The sequence below is a fragment of the Spea bombifrons genome, chromosome 1 (assembly GCF_027358695.1).
Source record: "Spea bombifrons isolate aSpeBom1 chromosome 1, aSpeBom1.2.pri, whole genome shotgun sequence".
NCBI lineage: Eukaryota > Metazoa > Chordata > Amphibia > Anura > Pelobatidae > Spea > Spea bombifrons.
Genome location: NC_071087.1, coordinates 118,509,088 through 118,526,808, shown reverse-complemented (window position 1 = coordinate 118,526,808; position 17,721 = coordinate 118,509,088). Strand labels below are relative to the sequence as shown.

At 42.5% G+C, this 17,721-nt stretch overlaps 1 protein-coding gene across 1 annotated transcript; it reads left to right on the top strand.

Annotated features, from left to right (window-relative positions):
- Window positions 1-7,243: 7,243 nt before the first annotated feature.
- On the top strand, window positions 7,244-17,483 carry LOC128501288 (glutathione S-transferase theta-1-like). The gene is made up of 5 exons (XM_053470706.1): window positions 7,244-7,415; window positions 11,262-11,349; window positions 11,627-11,777; window positions 13,913-14,086; window positions 17,220-17,483. Exons 1-5 carry the CDS (start codon window positions 7,301-7,303, stop codon window positions 17,415-17,417), a joined length of 726 nt encoding a protein of 241 aa, XP_053326681.1. The 5' UTR covers window positions 7,244-7,300; the 3' UTR covers window positions 17,418-17,483.
- Window positions 17,484-17,721: the final 238 nt, after the last annotated feature.

Sequence of the window (17,721 nt, the reverse complement as noted above, 5' to 3'; positions counted from 1 at the left end):
ATTTTTGTGGGCAGTCCAAGCATTGAGACCAATGTCTTTTTTGACATTTAATTTAGCCAGAGGTATTGTGGTTTTCGCTGAAGGTGAAGATTGTACCACATAACGCTACAGGGGATCACTGGGTCCCTAATCTTCCTTCTGGAGTTACCATTCCCTAAAAGGAAATGTGCCTCCCCTCCCTAGCCAAAAGGCATCCTTTTCTGGCATCTTGGTAACAACCAAAAGACCCATCTCGCACACCAAAAAGTCTTCACCAGCCCATCTCCACTTGGGCATTTTCTTTGCTTACAAAAAGCAAATAATTAAGCTTAGTGACACACGTGTACTGTGCACTAAAGAAAACAAAAAAGCCCCACCCCATACCTGGCTTTATAAAAATGTATCTCTCACCTGCCAGCCATAAGCCGTTCTGATGAGTTAAACATAAAAAAGGGTCTGGGTGTAATTTGATGCTTTTAACAAACCACTCAAGTGTACCCTCACAAAAGCACCACAGTGATGAGTGCCCAGTTGGACCTAATCCATGAGCTCCAAAAATACCTCAAGCTTCTATTTGTATGCATCCTTAAGGTCAGTGGATCAAGTTTCTTTCTCTTGCAGTTTTTTTTTATCTGAAGCCCAGAAGTTCAGTGTTTAGATGTGAGGTGGTAAAAAGTAGTGGTGCCAAAGTCTCCTACTAAGGGCCACAATGCCTGCAGGAGGGCTGGATCTTCTTGGCTTCTCTCTGTAAAGAAGGACCCAAAAGGGTACCACGCTTCCCACACCAAATCTTCAGGGGGTCTCGCTCCACTATAGCTATTTTTAGTGTGCAAATACGGTGATCTGCACAAAGGGACGGAAGGCAAAAGGTGTCAAAATGATGTTTTGCTTAAAGTGGCCAAAGTCAGTGCATCGGCCCTACACGAAAACATACAAGAATTTTCCAGGGCTGTCCTGAGTGTCCTCGTCCTTTGGGTACATCTAACTCTCCCTCAAAAGAGTTCCCTCCCTTCAAAAAATCTGTAAAGACCCTCTTCTTTAGGGAACTGACAGTTTAACGCTCTTCCTCCCACTTACCTCCGGAAATTTATTTAATTAATTTATTTAACCAGTGTCTACAACAAGATACACTTATGTGGCTGATACAAAGTGTGGCACTTTTACCTTGTATACTCCTTTAAGATTGTATTTTTTTTTTTACGTAGGGCCTTCTTTAACTTTTGTTCTGTAATTCCAAATTACAACATTGGGAAACATGATGGCGCTATATAAATCAATAAGTAATGAGAGCTGAGTTTCGAACTTACTATAGGATACCTCCCACCTGTCCTAGTAGAGAAAGGACAGCCCTTCCTGTACCTCCTTGGGCCCTAAATCCTTCTGCCCCTCTTCTCTCTCCCAATATCTCTGGTTTCAGTGAGCTTAGAACATTTTGCGGGCACAGTGCTAAGCAGCCATTAGAGTCACATTAATGTGTGTGGAAACATAAAATATGTTTATAAATCAAATTAGGTAAATACATTTTTTTCTTAAACTTTATCAGTAAGCAAGGAAGTTACATAAAGAGTCTCAATAAGGCCCTACCTCTAGTCACACCTCTAACCCTAAACCAAAGGTCCCTCATTGGCTATTTGAAAAGTTGGGAGGTATGCTCCAAAACCTTCCTACTGCCCCCATGTCCTAATAGGACCATCTTTGAAGCCGGATAATTCAATTTACCCCATCAAACCATATATTTTTGAAAACTAGACACCCCAAGGTATTTCAAATGCTAGTATTTCATCCCTTTCCATGCATGAGATTCTACCACCAGCCTTTGCCACACTTTGTGGTAGTATTTTTTTTGGTATTTTTTTCACACAAATTGTAGTTTGGTATAAATTTATAGCTTCAGGTATACGTTACTATCAAACAACACCCAACAATCAATGTGTGTTCAGCAACATCTCCCGAGTACAGTCATGGGTTTGTCTGGTGTTTGGGGTTAAAAGGCCACATTTGGGAAGTGCGCTTTTTCCCCCCTATTTTGGTCACTCTGTGCCTATGCCCTATCTTTGAGCCCGGCCACTACAATTTACCCCATAAAACCATTCATTTTTATAAATTAGACACCCCTTGGGTATTTGAAATGCTTTGATTTAAATTTTTCCATGTCAGAATTTTTGGAAGATACAGCGCTAATTTTAGCACTTGCTCATAATAATAAACTTTATTTTTTTATTTTATTTATTTTATTCTTTTTGGATTTTTTTTTACATTTTGCTGGAACTGGATGGTTCCTCTGATGCATAATAATGTTTAAATGTTACCATTTTTTTTTAAGCTTTTTTTTTATATTATTATTATTTTTAAATATTTTACATAGTGATTAGAAAGCTAGGCTCCATTGACTTGTATGGTCAACCTGCAAGTGGAGCCAGAGTTCTCTAGAGGGTCTGGAGACCATCTAGCGAACTTTTTCAACTTTATTGTTTTTTTGTTGTTTTTTTTTTTTTTTTTTTTTACAGGGCGGCCACCATCTTGCACGTGGTGATCACTCCGCAGTGGTGGCTGTGACCGCTCTCTGATTCTCCACAACAGTCTGTGGAATCTCATATTTGGACTTTGGAAGGTTTGGCTCATAAACTGTACAGATCTGCCAGCTACTTGGTTGTGCCAATCCGTGTATACTGTTTCTGCGAACATCTTTCATCCCACCACTATGAGTTTTTATTAATATATTATTTGTATAATTTGTATCACAGCTACCTGGGCTTACTTAGTGTATAGGACTGTATAGCATGGGAGTTGTGACAGCAAATACAACCCATTGAGTTACTTATGAAAAAATTCAATTATCTGACAATGTTGAAATAATTGTAAAGTGCATTGACTGTTTAATAGTACAACAGTGTACACGGTGTTATGAGGTAATCACACAACTATTTTAGTCTTAATGTGTTTATATAATAGCATAATAAAGGTTATATAATCTTTTGTATGTATTACATTGAAGGATTTAACAGAGTTTCCCAGCTTTGTCAATACAATGGCATAATACCTGTAATAGGAGATAAGCATATTTACTTTCAACCTGATCTGTAATACCAGCTTCTCATGTTGTGATCCCACTGAGAGATAACCCATAAAGGGAAATTTACTGCAACAATATAACATTTATGAGGTCTATTCACTAAAGTTAGCCTAAGGATATCCTTGACATGAAACTTTCAAACTCTAACTATTCCCCATGATGGTGAAACTCGCTGAGGTATTTTGCTTTTTCAAATCTTCACCAGTTCCCTTGCAGCACAGTCAGGGTTTCTAACAAGTTGCTCATCTGGTGCTAAATCTCATGTTGTGTTGCTGAGTACAGACCAATGTTGTAATGATGACAACTCTGTGGCTAGTTGGTAGATTTGCAGAGCGCTCTAAGCACTCAAAGTGATTTTGATGTTTTCCACAGTATCTGTAATGGGCAATGTGATTCGCTACGGAGCCCCTGGAACAGTAGCATATCCATAAGGGGGCGAATGGTGAGGCTGCCTCCCCTGGGCTTCAGGGCCGCACCGAGACAGGTGCCATATTGTAATCTCCCTAAACAGCCCCGCTCATTGGGCAGTGGGCTGGTTAGGGAGAAAGAGGTACTGTATGACCCAGTGTGTTTGTGTGTAAGGGCAGTGTATTTGTGTGTATATGTGTAACGCATATGTGTATGGGCAGTATGCAGTGGCGCCGTGGCCCCCTACATCATGCTGTGCCCCCTCCCCCGTGTGCTCCGCCAATTGAAATGCCGTCTTTTTTTTGTGTAGCCTTGATTGACATGGAGGAGAGGGAGGGGCGCCAAGTGGTCGCTCAGGAATAAATTTTTTGCAACTGCTCGGCACCCCTCACTCTGCTACGCGAGGCCTGCCCCCCCAAATGAAAGTGTGAGTGTAAAGGCGGGGTGTGTGTATGTGTTTCTAAGCAGACGTACGTAAGGACAGTGTATTTGTACATGTGTGTTTGTAAGCAGTGTGTAAGGACAGTGTATGTATGTATGTGTATTAGCAGACATTTGTAAGGGCAGTGTATTTGTATATGTGTGTCCAAGGGCATTGTATAAGGGTAGTGCATATGTGTGTGTGTGCATGGACAGGTATGTGTAAGGGCAGTGTATGTGTATATGCGTGTTTGTAAGCAGGCGTGTAAGCGTAGTGTATGTTGTGAGATAGGTCAAGGATCGCCCCTCGCTGAGGTCAAGGGACAAGTGCCCGTCTTCATTCAAACCAGGCAAACAGCAGTAAGTTCGTGCAATCTGACAGGGTCAGGTTTATTAGAAAGGTTTCAAAGACAAACGAAATATAACAACACAGCAACAAAAGAAAATCTTGCCTGTCCGGCACTTACTATACAAGGGAATGTCCCTCACTACCAGCTGGAGAGCTTCTATCTGCCAACTTAACACAATACGTCCAGCAACCTTTACTCAAAAGTCTCTCCCACAGACCGGCTTTCTGTGTCCTCAGCCAGAGAGAGCTATCTGCCCTCCTGGCTTTCCTTTTATATCCACCCTCTCATTTACCTAAATTAATCACCTAGCAGGTGGAAGACTCTGGTGTTACTTCACATAGGAAAGGAACCTAGGAGAAACATACCTCCCTTCCACCACCAATCCTACATGAATGTCACAATGTGTATATGTGTGAATACACAGGCATTTGTATGGGCAGTGTATTTGTATATGTGTGTATGAGCAGGCGTAAGGGCATTGTATATGGTCAAGGCATATTTGTATGTATGGGCAGGCATGTGTAAGGACAGTGTATGTGTAAATATGTGTACGGACAGGTGTGTGTGTAAGGACAATGTATGTGTACACTGGCGTTACTACAGGGGTAGCAGCCACGACGGGGCCTGTTCCTCTAGGGGGCCCGGTGCAACCCCTTCTTCCTGTCTCCTCACCTATCCAGGTCGGAAGGGCCCTTTCTAAACTATTTTAAACCAGCACAGGGAGATAGGGGCGTATTGGGGGTCAGTGTATTTATGTAAGCATGGATGTGTACTTGTGTGTGAGCGAGCATGGATGTGTAAGTGGAGTGAGATGGAGTGTGTGTAATTTGTGTGTTTACATATGTTTTATGTTGGAAGGAGGGGGCAAGGGGCAAAGAAGGCACCAACTAGCTGTTGGGGGGCCCGGGGGAATTTTCACATCAGGGCCCGGTGGTTTCTAGTTACGCCCCTCTATTTGTCTATATGTCTGTATAGGCAGGGGGGTGTGTGTGTGTAAGGGCAGTACATATGTCTGTGTACGGACAGGCACATGCAAGGGCAGTGTATGTCTATGTATATATCTGGGCAGTGTGTGTGTGTGTGTATGTATGTATGAGCGGGTGTTTGTAAGGGCAGTGCATGTGTATATGCGTTTTATATCCTTGCCTGCCAGACTCAAAGCAACTCTCCCCTGCTTTCCCTTACATGTATACACATATGCATACTTATGTTGATGAACCCTTGCCTCACATGATTTATTGTTTGGGGGGGGGCATGGTAAACAGCCATTTCTCCATAGTAGTGCCAGAAATAAGTAACTTACATACATTATAGCCACCAACTACCTTAACCCTTATTATCCATTTATAACTAATCAAGAAAAGATCTTCTATTATTCCAGAAAAGCAGGAGCCTGAGTACCAACAATGGATGGATTGATATTCCACACCAAGGCTGTCTTTCATGCATCATTCCTGGAATGTTGGAACGTGGCCAAGATGTGAGGCCCTCTGTGTGCTGAAATGATTCCAGAGAGTAAAAGCTTGGAAAATGTCAATACAGAAGTTCACATGATGAATGAAATTCATGGTGCATTCATCCCAAAATGAAACATGTCTTAGTTTCATAGGAAAGACAGTCTTTCCTGGGCTAGCTTGGCACAGCTTTACTCGCGGTAACAGCTCTTGCACAAGTGGCCAAATGGCTACTATATAGTGCCTCTTTCAGTACTTGACAAGCCACTGAGTTTTAGCCAGGTTACTACTACGTCTGCCATTATGTTTAGCAAGAGGCTCACTAGGCCAGATGGGAGTTATAGAGTACTATAGCTTTACTTTCTCTGCACATTTACTGCACCTTTTTTTTATATTGCAAACCTACAGTTGTACTTCAATGTACTGCAGCTTTATTGCATTTGTAATTACGTACAAAAATAACTACAGTAAAACTGCAGTATAGTGAAGTACAAATGCAGTAAAACGGCAGTAAATGTGCAGTAATACTGCAGTAAAAGTGCAGTATTGCAGTTTTTTCATGTCCAAAAAACTGCAGTATTACTTCAGAAAAACTGCAGTAATTTTTTTCGTAAGGGTAGTATTTATTCTCTTTGTTATGTGACCTCATGGCGCTCCTGACTCCAAGAGTGGTCAGCTCGCCCCTAGTCTTTGATCTCATTTTAGATTCAGGATATCTATATGGCTATCCTATGTATGTTGAAATTCCCTTATGGTGTAAATCTCTGCCACTTCTGCCGGTGGGCTGTTCCAGTTATGTGAAATAAAGCAATGGGCAAAACAGAAAAAAAGTGATATTAAAAAAAATATACTTAGCAATGTATGTATGTATGTATGTATGTTCTACTTATCCACCACCCAATGAACATTCCATAAAACCTTCTGAGCTCCTAGAAAAGGAGTGCATGGATTGGGTCTCAAGGGAGGTCTGACCCTGGGAGATAGCCAGGATACAATCACAGATATCACTCCTTGATGGTCAAATCATTTTCCCAATAATTATAACGTTGATAGCTTAATCAATTTTATTTTTTGACATGGCCTTGTGTCCTTGTTTGGCCCATTTAATCTACACACTTCCATTCCTTATCAACAGACTTTTACCCTGCTTCTACTGCCTGCCCCGTCCACACACACATTTACACTAACAGTTCCGTAGGGTGTATTTAGTATACTAGTTGTTATTACGCCAGTAGCAGTAACGGAGCATTACCCTGTCATGCCAGACACTCCCCATACCAGATCTGGACTTGGACCGCGTCCCACCTGTCTGACCACTCCGGGCAAACCCACCGCTAAAGCGGACAAGGTAGCTATTATGTATCTATCTTTAGATGGCGCATTAACTCTTACTGTACTTTATCTCCATGGCCTCTGTCGTCGTGTAATGAGACCAAAGAAATTAAAGAGTTAAAGCGAAGTTCAAGCGCACCGTGCTTGGAGGGACTGTATTAGGTGGGCGGGGCTACCAGTACCTAGGTAGCCTGATATAAAAGCCCGTTAATAGCGGCTTGTTCTTTCTTCGTCTCTGTCTGCTTCGGTTGTGCGCTTTAGGCGATTTTTATTATTATAAAGTTATGGCGGAACTGAGTCTTTACCTGGACCTCCTGTCCCAGCCATGTCGCTCTGTTTATATCTTCGCCAAGGCCAATAATATCCCGTTTCAGTTTGCGGAGGTGCGACTCTTTAAAGGTAGGCTGTGGTATATGCTTGTCAGTCATGGGGATAAAGGGATTTGTATTATGTCAGTGAGTTTTAGCATCTCAAATTATTTTTTCCCATAGATATTAGTAGAACAGGCGGGAGGTTCGGGAAGAAATGTTGCTAAAGATGCGGTCAGCATATAGAGCTCTTTCTATGCATGGCTTTGACCCATTTCTATGAATGGGGAGGGCTGGTAACCTTCAGCAAAAGGGGGTCTGTCCAGCCAAGTGGCCCAGAAATATACCATCCCAGAATACATTCACAGACAACGTACTCCTTGTGTGCTATCTAGTCCTGTTCAAATCACACCCACAGTGATAAAATATACAAACACATAACAAGTACAGAAAAAGGGTCCAGCCGCCACAGAAATGTCACCAAGTCCTCTGTAGTCTAGACATCCTGGTTGCTGTATATATTATATATATAATGTGTACATATGTGCTATAAAACACCAGGCAGTCCCCCTTTTGTGCTAATGCTTGATCACATATCTGTCTCCCACATTTTGCAAAGTGATACATTATGACTTCTCTCTCAGTTCTTTATGAAAAAGCATGCAGTGGTGATAAGTACATGTTCCAGATTGTCAATGTTAATGAACTTTATGTCTGTAAGCATATTCCTTGCTAGCAGTCAAATGTAAATAAATAGCTCCAGACTCGAGCTCCCTCCTGGCCGGGTCCTGTGCTAGAGGTAGCCGGTTGGTGGAAGGAAAGCCAACTCAAAGAGATAAGGAGCGCTGCAGAACAGCACCTAGTTCGGGGGTTTGTTTTTAAGGGGGAGTAAATGATTAAAAAGGAAAGCTGATATGTACATTAGAGTGCATACAATAGCCGGTGTCTCCCTTTAACATGGGTGTATATATTGTGATTTTTTTTGTATTTTATGCACCGCTACTCAACATGGCCATTCTGTCCATTACTGAGGTTGAGTGGCACCTCGTCAACAGGAAATTTGGAATGCAGACACATAACTTTCTCCATCATCAGCGTGTGTCTTTTCCAGTTCACAAAAATAATCAAATCATGTTCCAGCAAAAACTCTGGCTTCTGAGGGAATTCTGCACATACCGTATTGGCTCGGATATAAGCCGCCCCCGTATATAGGCCGCACCCTAAAAGTTTGGTGCTTTTTTAAAGAAAAAGTTTTTTTCTTTAAAAAAGCACCAAAAAACATGCTGCCACTCTGTCCTCCCCCTCCGAGATATGCTGCCACTCTGTCCTCTCCCCCTCCCGGAGATATGCTGCCACTCTGTCCTCACCCCCCTCGAGATACGCTGCCACTCTGTCCCCCCCCCCCGACTTACCAGAGCAGACTCCCGGGTGTCTTACGGGGCCGGAGGGGGACATCTATGCACATTGTGTATACAACTCCCGGTGCCGGCACTCAGCGGAAGTGCCGGCACCGGAAGTTGTATACACGTATTGCGTCGATGTCTTCCGCCGGCCCTGCAAGACACCCGGGAGTCTGCCCTGGTAAGTCGTGGGGGTTAGAATGCATCGTGCGCACGTTTACCGGCAACGGCGCATCGCCGCTGCCGGTGAACGTCCGTGCGATGCGCTTAGACAACCTCCCGTGCCGGTACTCCCCCCCGTGGAAAGTGCCGGCAGGGGAGGCTGTCTGAGCGTATCGGGGAGTAGGATGCAGGTCACCTGCACCGCTGCGGGGGATCTGTATCCTAACCCCGCTGCCTGCCCGGCGCCCGGGACTGCATGTCCCGGGCGTCGGGCGCTAGACCCCGAATATAGGCCGCACCCCCACTTTAAAGACTTAAAGTGGGGGAAAAAAGTGCGGCCTATATTCGGGCCAATACGGTAAATCCTAAACCTTTGTTTGTTGTGTAACTTTCCCATGTAGGCAAGATGGCTGCATAGTAAATTCAGAAGCAACCTAAGTATCTCAGTATGGATAGGTTGGAGGAGGAGAGAGATGTTATAGAAACATGTAAAAACCTAATGGGATTTAACAAAGTACAAGAGTTAAGTTTATTTAAAAAGAGTGTTTACATTAGGAAAAATGGTCAGACTAGATCGTTCTTACCTGCCATCAAATACTGAGTTTTCAATTTTTGTTTTGCAAGAGGTATGCCGTTCAGTGGCCTCTGTCTCTATCAGTATGGCTTTTCACCTGGTTAGTTTACCCAATCTTGTCTGGTCAAAAGTCCTCCAACGCTACTAAAACCTTTGTAATGCATATTGGTTCTGAGTCTTCAAGAATTTAATGAATTCTATTTATATATAATCTATATCTCCAGTTCTTATGCTCACCTGCCAATTGTAGGTGCTTTCAGCGTGGGCACCCTGACTAGCCCAGGGCTTGACAAATTTGTTGAGAATCTTGGCGCCAGCTAAAAAAGTTAGGAGCCAGGATTTTTTTTTAAAGCGAACAGTTGGTTAGGAGTGATCTGATCATCAGCCCACTTACTAAAATCATAGCATTTCAATGCTGATGTTCCATTGGAGCACAGCATTGCCTGATATTTAGTCCCCACAAGCTTGTGGGGACAAATGTTAACCCCTGCAATGCCATGAATGTGTCATACACAATTGTGGCATTGAAGGGGTTAACGCTGCACTGTCGCTCTCAGGGAGCGATCAGGCAGCAAGGGAGGGTTGGGGCTGGTCTCCACACTCATGTGGAGACCGAAGAACCCTGTCCCTGAAGCTGCCTCTGGCAGCTGGGACGCAATTGCTGGTCTACAGACCAGCCATTGCAGGGGGGAGTCTCTTTGATGACTGCTGTAGGCTTGTGGGGGCTCGTTTTTGCTGTTGCTGGTCTGCCTGGAAGCCCAGGCAGACCACCAGCAGCAGAGCCCCGTACAAAACGGGAATTAACACCTAAATGCCGAGAATGCGGCATTGAAGGGGTTAACACTGCACTGTCGCTCTCATGGAGCGATCAGGCAGCAGGGGGATGTTGTGTCAGGTCCCCACACTTGTGTGGGGACCCAATCAACACATCACCCCCTTCCCTGAAGCTGCCTGTGGCAGCTGAAAACGCGATTGCTGGTTTTCCTGCAACCACGTTTTCAGCCTACAGAATCACTCCGTGGGAGTGATCTGGGGCTCGGGGGTGGGCTGGGAGTGGCTGTGCTGTCTGTCCAGACTCCTGGGCAGACAGCAGCAGCAGCGCCCCCGCTTGGTGACCCGGGGGCAATTTTTTGTGGATGTAACAGGCTGACAAACACCTAGGCACCAGGACAAAATTCTCTGTCGCCATGGCGACCTGGCGCCTGGCATTTGTCGAGCCCTGGATTAGCCCCATGTGCTACTATGTGTTCTGACACCTTTCTATCATAACAAGCATTCACTTTTCAGTAATTTGAACTACAGTAGCTCGTCTTTTGGGTTTGACCACATGGACTAGCCTTTGCCCCCCCACGTGTATCAATGACCCTTGGCCACCCACGACTCTGTTGCTGGTTGACCTCTTCTCCTTCCTTGGACCACTTACTGACCACTGCCGACAAAGAACACCCCACAAGAGCTGCTGTTTTGGAGATTCTCTGACCCAGTTGTCTTGGCCCTTGTCAAAGTCGTTCAGATCCTTATACTTGCCCATCTTTTTCCCACAGCATTAACTTTGAGGATGAAATGTTTGCTTGCTGCTTACTAGATCCCAGCCATTGACATAAGATTATTGGTGTTATTCACTTAACATGTCGGTGGTCATAATGTTGTGGCTCGTCTGTGCATACATAATACATTTCGTAATCTTTATCCTTCAAACCATTCTTAACTCTCTGGAATGTCTATATCCTCCTGGAGAAGTCTGAATCTTTAGCTCAGAAATGCCACCTTTTAATATGCTTTGCTTTTTGTCATTCTGCAGGCGAACAACTGGGTGAAGATTTTGCAAAAGTCAATGCTTTCTGTAAAGTGCCAGCTCTAAAAGATGGAGACTTCACGTTGTCTGAAAGGTGGCATTTTCTTCAAAATTCTACTAGAGTGACACCATTTTTGTGTACCCCAGCTTTAGGACAGACCTCTCTATTAAAAATCTGTGGACCTCCCAAGTGCCCCACTGAATTTACCTAAATCACCTGCTATTTGGAATTTTTAGGAATGTCTGCCCTGTTGCTGAACTATTTTATCCAAACCATGCAATAGGCAAGGAGCTGTGAAATAGACAATTGAATATTTAAGTAGCTATAAATAGGTGATTAAAAACGTTTGATTTATTTTTTTCTCCACCAGCATTGCAATACTGCTTTACCTGGCACGTAAATTCAACACTTCAGATCACTGGTACCCATCAGACCTGCAAAAGCGTGCCCGTGTTGATGAATATCTTGCCTGGCAGCACACAAATACACGACTTCACGGTTCCAAAGTCTTCTGGGCTAAGGTAAATCCTCCTTTTGTGCTAGGGATGGACAAAAATGAAAATTCTCGACTGAAATCAAAAATTCAGGATTCACTTGGCCCGAAAATGACCCCCCCACACACCTTTAAAAGAAAGTAAATAATTAAAAAAAAAAAAAAAACTCCGCACTTTGCCCCTGCACAATTATTTTTATTTTATTTCGGCATTCTGCTGATAATGCCCTTTTCGGCCACTGATATATCGGCGCATACCTAATACGTGCCTTACAGTCTAGTCTTCCAACCCTTCTGGGTTAACGTTGTGCTGCCATTCAGCGATTGTAGGTTTAACCCCTTCACGACCTTTGCCGGTTCAGGACCGTCACGCAAAAACGGTCACTTAACAACCTTTGACGGTCCTGAACCGTCACTAAATTAAATAAGCTTAGAAAGTGATCAACGATCACTTTCTTCGCTTAAAAGGCGTTGCTGTAATGCCTCGATGTCGAGGCATTCAGTAACGCCGAGATCGGCATCAGGGGCCATGTCTGGCCCCTCCCCGGGGTGTCAACATCTGCCAAAAAAAAAAAAATATGGAAAAAAAAAATGCTAAAAAAAAAATGTGCTAACATTTAAAAATAATTATGCAGTGATGTCACCAGAGGAACCATCCAGTACCAGCAAAATGTGTAAATAAATAAATAAAATACAAATTTCTAAAAAATTTCAACAGAAAGAGTTAAAATAAAAGCACTTCAAATACACTAATTTAATAAAAAATGGTTTGACTGGGTAAATTGGAGTGGCCGGGCTCAAAGACAGGGCACAGGTACAGACAAACCAAAATGGAGAAAAAAAAGCGCACTTCCCAAATGTGGCATTTTAAATCTCAAACAACACGACTGCACTCGGGAGATGTTGCTGAACACACATTGGGTTGTTTGATAGTGACGCATACCAGGAGCTATGAATTCATTCCTGAAGTACAATTTATGTGGGAAAAAATACAAAATTAAATTTTGGCAAAGGCAGGTGGTAGAATCTCATGCATAAAAGGGTTAAAATACCAGCATTTGAAATACCTTGGGGTGTCTAGTTTTCAAAAAGATATGGTTTGATGGGGTAAACTGAAGTAGCCGGCTTCAAAGATGTTCCAAAGAGGAGATAGAGGCAGAATGACCAAATGACCACCTAAATTATGCATGTCCCAAAAGTAGCCTTTTACCAGCCAAACAATCGGACAAACCTATACATATGGGGTATCACCATACTCAGGAGATGTTGCTGAACGCATATTGGAGTGTTGTTTGACAGTGACATATACCAGGACCTTTATATTTATAACTAAATTACAATTCGTGTGAAAAAAAAAATTACTATTACAAAGTTTGACAAAGTGTGGTTGTATAATTAGTGCATGGAAAGGGTTAAAATACCAGCATTTGAAATACCCTGGGGTGTCTATTTTTCAAAAATATATGGTTTGATGGGGATTAATTGAGTTAATCGGCTTCAACGATGTTCCAAAGAGGAGATGGAGGCAGAATGACCAGATTTGGAAAAAAAGGTTTGGAAATCATATAACGTACTTATTGCCCAATAACTTACACAAAAAACAGCAAAAAAACATAAAAACATTGGGTATTTCTAAGCTCAGGACAAATAGTAGAATCTATTAAGGTAGTTTTTTTACTTCCTTATGTAGGTAAAAGAGTAAAAGATTTTTCAAAGAAAAGTCATAAAAGGTGTTTTTTTTCTTCAAATCTTCCCCATGTTTTGTTATTTTTATTTTTATAGTAAATAAGATGATATGATCAAAACATATGGTATCTGAAGAAAGCCCATCTTGTCCTGAAAAAAAACAATACATAACATGTGTGGGTACACTAAATGGGTGAGGAGAAAATTACAGCTGAACACAAGCACCGCAAAATTGTTAAAACATCCTCGGTCCCACGGGGTACAGAAAGAAAAAAAAATGAGCCCGGTCCTTAAGGGGTTAAGCTTGCTTTCAATATGTTAACTCGGTAAAGGTATAATATATGACCCTTTACATAAAGGGTAGTAAACCCTACAAGTTACATGTGGCTGGAGCCTACCAGTGTGCGCTAAAGCCTTCATGTCATGTGCAAGCAGTTGTGTAACATATAACCTTCTGTATTCTGACATTTCTTACAGCACATGTCCATAATTCTTGGCCAAGAAGTCAGCTCTGAAAAACTAGACCGTGTCATTACAGAGTTTAACACAACAGTGACTAACTTGGAGAAGGTATTCTTGGCAGACAAGCCCTTCTTGGTTGGTGAAGAGATCTCTATAGCAGACTTGGTGGCGCTTGTGGAAATTATGCAGGTAAAAATATATATCTGTGGTGTAATATGCCTGCATTGCTGGCTTCCTGTTGGCAGATCAGGTAAATTGGTGTGAGTGCCGGTACACAATTACATTAGAATTCCCTATCATGCAATCAAGCTTTCCCTTTTGACCTAGAGACATATGATGATCTGTCCAGAACCTACTGTTACCTGATTACTCCCTGCTTGGCTTATCACGGGTACTGTTTTTCAAGGCTGTGGAGCCTTTATTCTTGTTTAATGTGATCAATGCCAGGGGGGGAAAGGGAGAAATAAAAATTAGCTTAAAAATGTGAAACATAATGTCACCATTACACCAACAGCATCCACAGGCGTACAATAGCGATCACCAAGCAGATCTTTATCTGTAAACCATAATGAGTAAAAGAAAACTTAACACAATACCTTAGTACCCCTAAGAATTTGAGTAAAATAACGTATGAAACCCCTTTGCTACTCACCCCTTAAAAAACACAATATAGGAAACTATGTCAGGAATACATGTGACATTATATATTGGGGCTGCAACAACTAATCGATAAAATATATAATGAAAATCATTGCCAACGAATTTCATTATCGATTAGTTGAATCGATTTTATCGATTATAAGAGGAGGGTTTTTCAGAGCAAATGCTCTGAAAAATACCCTTTGTTTTATAATCTGACATCCAAATAGAGGTCAGATAATAACACTAAGATCCAGATCCCCTGCAGCGCTGCGGGGGACCCGGATCCTCCTCTCTGACAGCCGGCGGGCATTTGTGCGATGCGCGCAGTCATCCTCCACTTCCGCAGGGGCTTCCATGATGGAGCACCAGCGTGACATGACCTTCCGGTGCTCCACCATAGAAGCCCCGGCGGAAGTATCGGCCAACACAGCGGAGGTGGTCTGCGCGCATTGCGCAATGTTCGCCGGGTGCCAGAGAGGAGGATCAGCCGTAGTGCTGCAGGGGACCCAGATCATTCTCTCTCGCAGCCGGTGGGCGTTTGTGCAGTGTGCGCAGACATCCTCCGCTACTGTCGGCACTTCCACTGGGGCTTCTATAATGACCTTCTGATGCTCATAGAAGATCCAGCGAAAGTGCCAGCCAGAAGCAGAGGTTGTCCATGCACATCACGCAGAGGCTCACTGGCTGCCCTTACTAGACACCAAGGAGTCTGGAGCACAGGGGGGGGGCACATATCAAGGGCACAGTGGTATATAGTGGGTTATAAGGCGTATTTGGGGGACACAGTGGCATATAGGGGGTATAAGGCATATTTGGGGGCATATCAAGGGCACAGTGGTATATAGGGGTTATAAGGCATATTTTGGGGGCACAGTGGTATATAGGGGGTTATAAGGCATATTTTGGGGGCACAGTGGTATATAGGGGGTTATAAGGCATATTTTGGGGGCACAGTGGTATATAGGGGGTTATAAGGCATATTTGGGGTCACAGTGGTATATAGGGGTTATAAGGCATATTTGGGGGGCACAGTGGCATGGGGTTATAAGGCATATCGGGGTTATAAGGCATATCTGGGGGTGCAGAGTGGCAAATAGGGGGTTATAAGGAATATTTGGGGGGCACAGTGGCATATAAGGGGTATAAGGCATGTCAGTGGGCACTATGGCATATATGGGGTATGTGGCGTATCTGGGTAGAAGGCATAGAGGGGATATAAGGCATATCTGGGGATATAAGGCATATCGGGTATATAAGGCATATGTGGGGTGGGCGGATTGGCATATCTGGGGGGAATAGGGCATGTCTGGGAGGCAGTCTGGCAAGCCTGGGCTCAAATGTGCATAACTGGGGGGCAGGTTGGGGAAATAAAAACAAGCATTTTTCTCAAGGTGTTTTTTTTTTTTTTTAAATGAATGAAAAATTTACATTTTTTTTTTATTATCTGATTAATCAGCCAACTAATCAATTATGAAAATTAATTAGTTGCAGCACTAATCTAATAATAATATATATATATATATATATATATATATATATATATATATACCGTATTTTAAGGTTTTATAATCAGACCTCAAATAGGTCTGACTATGAGACGACTAAGATCCAGATCCCCCGCACCTGGATCCTCCTGTCCTCCTTTTCTCAATCATAGCTTTTATTAAAAAAAAATTATAAAATTGAAAAAAAAAATACAAAAAATCGCATGAGCTGATAGACTTCTTAGGAAATCAAAAATATAGGAAGCAGCTAACAAGAACTATTAATCTGCTATGTAACTGCAGGGAACAATTAAAACCCTCCTTTTTTTTTTAATCAAATTGGAAACAGAACTGAATGACACTGGGGATACATCAAATTATCTCTTATCGATGGTATATGGTTCCGATGAAATTGCACAAAATAGACAAATCCAATACACCATTATGTTGGAGATGTAGAAGGGAATTAGAAACGTTTCTACACATATGGTGGGAATGTGAGAGATTAACAAATCTAAAATACAAACTTAACTGCTTGATAAACTCTCTACTCCCCATAAATAACATGCTATCCCCACAGACCTTTCTTCTCCTTTTAGATCTTTCAAAAATAAACGAGCAACGAAATCTGTTGATACATATCTGTTCAGCTGCTAGATTATGCGTTGCAAGGAAATGGAAAAAACAGAAGAAATAGAATGGCAGGAAGTATTAAATCAAATTCATTTCCAATACGATATGGAAAAGGGATTTTATTATAGGGAAGATATTTATTATAGAAAAATCTGGACTATCTGGGACCAAAAAATGTAATAAAATATTGTCCATACTCGTCTATATATGATAAGAACGGCAGCTTACCCAAACTGTTTAAAGTAGAATACCCCTGAGTGTGAAGCGTAAATGTAATATATTAATTTTGTCTTTTCTCTCTGTTACTCTCTATTCGCTTTCCTTTTTCTGCTACTTTTCTCTTGCGTATACTGCTACAAGATAAACCATTAAAGAAAAAGAAAAAAAACAGTGGACCTTATATGTCATGAACAAATGTGTAGGTACATCAAGTGCCGGGAAAGGGGAATGTAGGTTTATTAAACATATGCGCTCCTCCCGACTAGGGTAGGGGAAATGATTGTGTGTTTGTTGTTGTTTTGTTTGTCTCCTCTGGAGACCAATTTCGTTTTCTTGCTTTTCAGGCTGTTGCAGGTGGTTTGGATGTATTTGAAGACAGACCGAAGTTGGCTGCCTGGAAGCAGAGAGTGGTGGAAGCAGTAGGGGAAGAGCTGTTCAATGAAGCCCATGCACAAATCCTCAATGTAAAGGAACAAAATGAGGCCATAGCTCCAGAAATAGTGGAGGCGCTTAAAGCCAAGCTTGTCTTATATTCAAGCTAATATGTGAACCTTGTATTTTATACAGCTGAAGTTAAGCTCTTTATTTGAATAAAGAGCCCAGAAAAAGTTTCCTAGCAGTTATTTCGTACAGAAATATAGCTGTCGTTTCCTCGTTCGTGTAACTGAACTAGGAAAGAAGAAAATATGAACTGAACAATGCAAATGTACAATACGTGGGACCATCCAGACACCAGCTACCGGGAGGCCTCCTTGTTTGGATTGTCGGTAGGTGGTGCTCCAGATGTTGCATGCAGGAAAACTCTGTGGTTGGAGGGAAAGTGGGGTGTGCTGCAACACTCCTCGC

Coding starts and splice junctions, on each gene's coding strand:
- LOC128501288 (XM_053470706.1), top strand. CDS start 7,301: ATGGCGGAACTGAGTCTTTACCTGGACCTCCTGTCCCAGCCATGTCGC. Junction 11,350..11,626: donor GACTTCACGTTGTCTGAAAG/GTGGCATTTTCT, acceptor TTTCTCCACCAG/CATTGCAATACTGCTTTACC. Junction 14,087..17,219: donor CGCTTGTGGAAATTATGCAG/GTAAAAATATAT, acceptor CTTGCTTTTCAG/GCTGTTGCAGGTGGTTTGGA.